Source organism: Myotis lucifugus, unplaced genomic scaffold, assembly GCF_000147115.1.
Source record: "Myotis lucifugus unplaced genomic scaffold, Myoluc2.0 scaffold_4, whole genome shotgun sequence".
Classification (NCBI taxonomy): Eukaryota; Metazoa; Chordata; class Mammalia; order Chiroptera; family Vespertilionidae; genus Myotis; species Myotis lucifugus.
Window position 1 is genome coordinate 21,231,049 of NW_005871052.1, and position 8,775 is coordinate 21,239,823.

The 8,775-nt window shown below is 40.8% G+C and overlaps 1 protein-coding gene across 1 annotated transcript in view; it reads right to left on the reverse strand.

Moving 5' to 3' along the window:
• Positions 1-8,775, reverse strand: part of ZDHHC15 (zinc finger DHHC-type containing 15) — a 373,330-nt gene that overhangs the window by 321,482 nt on the left and 43,073 nt on the right. Inside the window, exon 2 of the mRNA XM_023764748.1 lies at positions 1,057-1,083. Coding sequence (XP_023620516.1) covers positions 1,057-1,083 — 27 coding nt within the window. The remainder of the gene's footprint in view (positions 1-1,056; positions 1,084-8,775) is intronic.

Consider the following 8,775-nt stretch of genomic DNA (forward strand, 5'->3'; position numbering starts at 1 on the left):
GAACTCATGAAACCAGGGGTGTATGGTGTTGGGGGAGGAGGGGGTTAATCCAGCGCATACCTCCACATTAGTTATTCTCTTGGGCAATAAGAATATTTTTAGAATAGGAAGGATTATTTGCCGCCTTATCTCTTATGTTTGCCCCATTCCTTGTCTCAATACCCAGATTTTGGGCAACTCCTTAGGTCCTATTCATGTGTGGCGGTGGAGTTAAAAAAATTGCGTGGCACGTGACATATAGAGGACACTCACCCCCCTTTAAATTAAAAGATTCTTCTTCATGTGTATAATATCCAGTGGGAAGGAAGATAAGTTTCCACGCTTTCTCCTCCTGATGTGGGTTTTATTGATCACCCCAAAAGCGTGACACAAATTTGACCCAAAGACAAGGTGACTCCGAACCTTTTTTCCAACTCCCAAATAAAGCCTATGTTTTTTGGGGGGGGGGGGGGGGGCGCGGGTTTAGAGATCAACCAAAGGACTTGTATGCATGCATATTAGCATAACCAATGGACACACAGACACTGTGTGGTGGGAGTGGCCAGGGGGGTGTCAATTGGGGAAAAAGGAAACATATGTATTACTTTAAACAAGAAAAAAAAAGGGAAAAAAGACAAGATGGGAGTGAGAAATTGAAAGGAGTATAATAAATATATAGGAACTGTGATGGTGAAAGACTTAGAAGCCCTCTGTGGAGCCCTTACTCCATGCCTTGAAGAGGGGATGATTTGAGTAAAAAGGCAATATACCTAGGAAAACAGTGATGAACCAAGAGAGAGCCTAGGGTCACTATGGCCAACAGAGTGGTTATCTGTATTCTTCTCCATCATACTTCTTGGTAACATTCAATTTTCATCATATAGCCCAAAGGCCATTAACAATATGTTCTCCTCTACCTCTTGGTAAGCTTCCTGAAAACCATCATCCTTAACATTCCACTTACCTCACTGTATTCCTGGAAAGTTACTCGAAATATAAGCTTTCATGTAATTAATCCACTTTTAGATAGAAAAAAGAACACAGTGCAAACCAATACAATTCATAACACCTTCTTACCTTTTTCTGCTGGGCTCAAAACAGTGACTGTAAAAAGAGAGAAAAAGATAAAAATTATTAATATTTAAAAACATTATTTTTCTAAGCCATTTCTCCATAGCATTATTTTTAAGAAAGACTGTCAATGGTACTTTAGGAAATCATCAGCCTGCTGAGACAAGGGCGTAACTAAAACCTACAGAATTACATTTCATTCTTTGCTATCTTCCTTTATCTTAAATTTTGAGTACTTAAGAATTTCTACTCATTCAACAAATACAGGTATAATCTTGTTTAAAATAAAACAGCAAATGGAAATGCCAAAAAAATTAAGAACGTAAAAACTTCTCAGTTAGGAAATCATTATTCATTTTCAAAAAGTATTCACTGTAGAACATCTTCAAATACCAAGCATTTCTTGTATATTTAGAGGTAACATCTTGTGGGGATTTCATGCCAGCTCGGAAGTAGAAATATCTGGGTGAGAATCTCCATCACAATACTTTGTGGCCCTGTGCAAAATCCTTAACTTCTCTAACAGTACCTACCTTACAAGGTTACATGAAATTTAAATAAGTTAACACATGAAAATGCTATTCAGCATTATATCTGGCAAAAGGTAAGTGCTTAATGAATATTAATTATTATTATATTTGAACTAAGATATAGAATATCAAAACTGAAAAGGAACTTAGCAATTATCTGATGTTTCTGTGTCATTTCAAAGATGGGGAAAATGGACTAGAGTAGTATGAAATGATTTCCTCAAGATTATAGTTCAAGTTAGCAGTAGAGTAGGGAATAGATTGCAACCTCAAGGGCTTTTTCCATGTGCTTTATCAAACTTTCTCAATAATTTCTTTCTGACCAATTGTAATATATACATATATTTTGTTCAGAATGTCATTTGATGAAGTGAGGCCTATGTGTCTTTATTCACCAACCGCATCTGTATATACGTATACTAGATCCTAAGGTAAGATTAAATTAAAAGGCAAAACCAGGTGAAGACACTACAAAGAAAGAGAATTACAGGCCAATATTCCTAATGAATATAGACGCTAAAATCCTCAACAAAATTCTAGCAAATCAGATCCAGCATTACATTAGAAAGATCATACATCATCACCTAATGGGATTTATTCCAGGGATGCAAGGCTGGTACAATATCCACAAATCAATATAGATGATACATCACATAAACAAATTGAGAGACAAGAATCAATTAATCATATCAATTCATGCAGAAAAGGCATTTGACAAAATCTAACACCCTTTCCTGATTAAAAAAAACTCTCAGCAAAGTGGAAATAAAGGGATCATACCTCAACATAATAAAATCCTCATATGACAAACCTATAGCCAACATCATACTCAATGGGGAAAATCTAAAACCATTTCCCCTAAGAACAGGAACAAGACAGAGATGCCCACTTTCACCACTCCTGTTTGACATAGTACTCGAAGTGCTAGTCATAGCGATCAGACAAGAAAAAGAAATAGAAGGCATCCAAATTGGAAAGGAAGTAAAATTCTCATTATTCACAGATGACATGATATTGTACATAGAAAACGATAAAGACCCCATTTAAAAAACTAACAGAACTAATAAATGAATTCAGCAATGTAGCAAGATACAAAATTAACACCCAGAATGTTGTCGCTCTAGTCCCACTTCGGGCGTCCATTTATGCCGGGGTTCATGTCCCAGCATGAAGAAGGGTTCAGGAATCTGGAAAAGGGGCTGCGCGTAGATGACATAGAAATCCAGAGACTAATAAAGAGTCCGGAGATGAGATATAATTTTGAAAGGCATTGGGGGTCAGAGGACCTTCAGCTAAAGGAACTGAAGAGTGTCCCTCCTTGTCTAGGACCCTTGCTTTTATTAACACAATTTGTCCTAAGGCAAGGTGGAGATAATACACTTCAACGGGTAAGGTTTCAAAGGGTACAGAGTCCATTGTCAGAATGGGGAATAGCCTATGGCTGTTCAGGTGTTTGGCCAGTAGGAGGCAATAACATGTAGATTAAGATGCCCTTTAACTGTCTGGCAGCCACAATCAGTTTCCTATTCAGGTTTGGGGAAATGCCTTTAGCCATTCCCAACAGGTGACTACATGTGTGACTCAACCCTGTTGAGTCCCCAAGTTTCATCAACATTTTGATGGAACTCTTAAAATTATGACATGCTGGAATTGGTCTACGGCACCAGAAATCTATGGCTTTTTTATACGCCAATAATGAACTCACAGAAAGAGAAACTAAAACACAATCCCATTTACCATTTAAAAAAAATAATAAGATACCTACGAATAAATTTAACCAAGGAGGTAAAGAAACTGTACTCAGAAAATTACAGGATGCTGAAAAAAGAGATAGAGGAAGATATAAACAAATGGAAGAATATACCGTGTTCATGGATTGGTAGAATCAACATCATTAAAATGTCCATACTATCAAAAGCAATCTATAGATTCAATGCAATCCCCATTAAACTACCAATGGCATACTTCAAAGACCTAGAACAAACTCTCCAAAAATTCATCTGGAATAAAAAAAAGACCCTGGTCGACGCTATCTTGAGTGGCTGTTTTCGGAAGCATATACATCCAAAGACCCTGCAACCACGGCATCCAGGAATCGGCTACTGACCCAGAAACACTGGATCTAAAGCAGCTCGAATACGTGGACTCAGAGGAGCCCTGCTCCTCCTCAAAGAAAGGTCACATTCCACCTTGATAAGGGTGCGGTTTGCAATTCAGGTTGGAGAGAGGAACGTGTGAGGGGAAATCTGCACCCCACAAGGTTCGAGGCGGTTGGGGCCAGTGTGATCCGCGAGTGCGGAAGGGGTCTCACAGGACTGCTGCCAAAAGGGAACTCTAAAAATAAGCCCATAGCTGGACTGGGTGCAAAAAGGCAGCCTCGGATTTTGCCAGTGTACCGGCTGCTTAGTGCCAGGGGAGAGAGGATGTGCGGAAGAGACTGCGCACAGAGCTGGATGGTGGAGGGTTGCGAGAGTCGCGCACCTCCTCAGGCCCCCCTTTTTTTTTCTCTCTCCCCTTTAAATCTTTGTGTTTGATTATTAAACCCAATACATAGGATCGCCCAATGGGGGTCACTGGCAGAGACTGCAGTGAAAAGTTGTTTTTGTGGAACCTGGGAATCAGAGCTGGGAGTAACAATCAACGAAACAACTCTGTGGCAGTTGACTCTCCCAAAATACTGGATAGAGAGGACTTATAGCCTCGGAGGTCAATCCAGAAACACTACCACTCAGGGGCTGAACCACAAACTGACTCCTCTGTAAACACACATAAAGGCAGTCTGGGAAACAAATACGGCCTGCTTTAATATCAGAACTGTGGTTTACAACACGGAGGAACAGTGTATTGCAGGTAACTTCAACACTCTCCTGAATACCTGACAGGACTAAGGAATGTCAAACATAAGAGTAGAGGAACTGAAGAACCTTCACTACTGCACATTTTTATTTTTTTATCTTATTTTTTTTCACCTTTTACTTAGGAAACTAATTTTTTTTCTTTTTTCATTACCTGATTTTACCTTTTTAATTACTACATTTTTATTTTTAACCAGTATTATTACTACTACCATTTTACCTTTTTTTAAAGTGTCATTATATTTTCTCTTTATCGTATTTTGGGATTAGTGTTCTAAATTCTCTTTTCATCTTTCCTTTAGCATCATTTTACTCTACCTCAACTTTACCTTTACACCAAAACTCTCCTCCTCACTTTTCCCCTTTGTTGTCCTGTTTCTCTTACCCTATTCCTGCTTTACATTTTCCCTATTCCTTCTGTTTATCCCCTGTTAAAATTTCACCCTACTTATATATCTAATTTCCAATCCCCTGCTCTAAATCTATATACACCTCTCTCTTCTTTTCTTCACAATCCAAATTTTTCTCTCTCTGTCATTTGGTTGTTGTTTACTTGATTGTTCAGTATATTGGGGTTTTTTTAATGCTTGTTTGTGAGATTGTTTAGCTTTTTCTTTCTATTTTTCTGTTTGTTTGTTTTGGGGGTTTTTTTTTTTCTTTTCCAGATTTTTTTTTTTTTTGCTCCTGTTTTCCCTCGCCTCGCTAGATATCAATTGTTGTTTGTAGTTTGCATTCTGTTGCTGGAATTTGTTGGGATTAGTGGCTGTTCTATTGGAGTTTTCTCCCCACATAAATAGTTTCTTCCCGAAAAAATGGCGACCAGCAGGAAGGTAGGGAGGGAGAGAGTGTGAGAGTGCAAGGAAGTGATAGAGGAGTGTGTGGACGTGTGTGGTGTGTGTGTGTGTGTATGAGCTAGGGACAGTTAGACTCTGCAGGTCTTCTAAGGGGCTGCTAAACCCGGCAGTCTTAGGCGGCGGAGTCCCGCTCCTGGCGCAGACACTCCTGGGCGGCCAGCAAAGGCACAGCGACCACGCCATCTTGGGAAACAGAGCTGCTTGAGACTAGGATCCTGGCCTCAGCACCACCCAGTCTGATCTCAAAAGCATACCAGGACCCTGCAGCTACTGGGGACAGAGACCTGCGACCATCGGACACCAAAAGTTCAGAAAACCCTGCAGCAGATCCGTGAGTACCAGAGCCCATCCCCCATTCCCCCAGGCTCGCGGGCAGCGCCAGAGTAACTAACTGATAGACCTACCCCTTGCCTGGGCATCAGCGCTGCAGGAACTTTGGCCTGGAAGTGCGAGAGCACCTTGGAACTGATCCTATGCGCACTGCTGGCTTCGGAGCCCTGGGCTGGGAGCATAAGCGCTCGCACCACCAGGAACTGATCCTACGCGCACTGGGCTTTGGAGCCCTGGGCTGGGAGCAAAAGCGCGCACAGCACCAGGAACTAATCCTGCGTGCACTGCTGGCATTGGAGCCCTGGGCTGGGAGCAAAAGCGCGAACGGGAGTTTGTCCGCCTAGCACAGGCCCAGGGACCCTGTTTCTCAGGGCAGGAGGCAGCACCAAGCACCAGTGACTTGACTGTGTTTCTTATCACCTGCGCCTGAGATCCTGATTTCCTGTGCATTCATACTAAGAGCCAGTGAATCCAATTCCTGGTGCAAGGGCACACAGGGAGCCTGATTCTCAAGGTGAGGTCGCGCGAAGCAACAGAGACTCTGATACTGGACTCTTAGGGAACTCTGACTCCTGGCGCAAGCTAGGGGGCTCTGCTCTGGTTTTCACCACGCTCCAGGGGGCCTCTATTTCAGCACAGTGCAGGCAGGGTGCCTAATTCTAAGGGCACATGCGAGGCCACATTGAGTGTTGGCAAACTGACACAGAGCGAGCCTGGTTCCCACCAACCAACAACAACCACACATCTTAGTGTCAGAGCTCTTCAGTGACACTAGGGTGGTGGGAGGCTCCCACTGCACATGGCCCAGGCCCACGCAACTCGACCTTTGAACCATCAGGAGATAATCAGAATGAAGAGACGACACAACACCCAGAGGAAAGATAATGAGCAATAACCAAGAAAGGAAATTAATGAAGTTGAAGCGTGCAACATGACAGAAAAAGAATTCAGAATAATGGTTGTACAATTCATTCACCGGATGGATGAGAAAATCAACAACCTATGCAAGAATCAGGAAGAAATGAAAAGTGATATAGCTATAATCAAGAACACCATGGAAAGTTTCAACAGCAGACTAGAAGAAGCAGAAGACCGAATTAGTGAGTTAGAAGATAAGGCAGAGAAACAAGCTCAATCTGAACAGCAACTGGAGAAAAAAATTAAAAAACAGGAGGAGAGCCTAAGGGAGCTTTAGGACAACATGAAACGAAGTAACATACGCATAATAGGGCTGCAAGAAGGACAAGAAGAGCAGCAAGGATTAGAAAATCTATTTGAAGAAATAATGACAGAAAACTTCCCAGATATGGGGAAGAAAAAAGTTACACAAGTACAGAGAGTCCCAGGCAAGATGAACCCCAAAAGAACAACACCAAGACACGTCATAATAACGATGGCAAATGTAAAAGACAAAGAGAGAATCTTAAAGGCTGCAAGAGAGAAACAGAGAGTTACCTACAAAGGATCCCCCATCAGATTATCAAACGATTTCTCAACAGAAACACATCAGGCCAGAAAAGAATGGACGGAACTCTACAAAGTGATGCAAAGCAAAGGACTGAATCCAAGAATACTCTATCCAGCAAGGCTATCATTCAAAATTGAAGGGGAAATAAGAAGCTTCACAGACAAAAAAAGGCTAAGGGAGTTCATCACCACCAAGCCAGCAATGCAAGAAATGCTAACGGGACTGGTGTAAAAAGAAGAAATAAAAAGCCCAGAAAGAAAGCAGCCACAAAAAAATAGAAATGGCTACAAACAAGTACCTTTCAATAATAACTTTAAATGTAAATGGACTAAATGGTCCAATCAAAAGACATCGAGTGGCTGAATGGATAAAAAAACATGACCCATACATGTGCTGTCTACAAGAGACCCACCTCATTAGAAGGGACTCACACAGACGGAAAGTGAAGGGATGGAAAAATATATTTCAGGCCAATGGAAATGAAAAAAAAGCTGGGGTAGCAATACTTATATCTGACAAAATAGACCTCAAAGTGAAGGCCATAACAAGAGATAAGGAAGGCCACTTCATAATACTAAAGGGATCAATACAACAAGAGGATATAACCCTGATAAACATATATGCACCCAATGCAGGAGTACCCACATACATAAGAAAACTCCTGGAAGATATCAGGGGAGAGATCTACAACAATACAATCATACTAGGGGACTTTAATACACCACTGACATCACTGGATAAATCCGCTAGACAAAAACTCAGCAAAGAAACAGCAATCCTAAATGACTCACTAGATCAGATGGACTTAATTGACATCTTCAGAACACTTCACCCCAAAGCCATGGAATATACATTTCTCTCAGGTGCTCATGGGACATATTCAAAAATAGACCACATATTGGGTCACAAGCAAAGTCTCCACAAATTCAAGAAGATTGAAATCATAAAAAGCATCTTCTCAGACCACGATGGCATAATGTTAGAAATAAACTACAATAAAAACAACCCAAAATACTCAAACACTTGGAAGCTGAATAGCATGTTATTAAATATTGATTGGGTTACCAATGAGATCAAAGAAGAAATTAAAAACATCCTGGACACTAATGACAATGAAAACACAACAATCCAAAATCTATGGGACACAATGAAAGCAGTCCTGAGAGGGAAGTTTATAGCTCTACAGGCCTATCTCAAAAAACAAGAAAAAATGGTAGTTAATCATCTAACTCTACAACTCAAAGAATTAGAAAGAGAGCAACAAGAAAACCCCAGAGTGAGCAGAAGGAAGGAGATAATAAAGATTAGAGCAGAAATCAATGAAATAGAGACCAAAAAAACAATACAGAAAATCAATGAAACCAAGAGCTGGTTCTTTGAAAGGATAAAGAAGATGGACAAACCCCTAGCCAGGCTCACCAAGAAGCAAAGAGAGAGGTCCCAAATAAAACAAATCAGAAATGATAGAGGCGAAATAACAACAGACCCCACAGAAATACAAATTATTGTTAAACAATACTATGGACAGCTCTACTCCAACAAATTAGACAACCTGGAGGAAATGGACATATTCCTAGAAAAATACAACATTCCAAAACTCAATTAGGAAGAATCTAAAAATCTCAACAGGCCAATAACTATGGCAAAAAGGGGAAGCCAGTCGTCTAAAAAGCCTTCCCCAGCCCAAA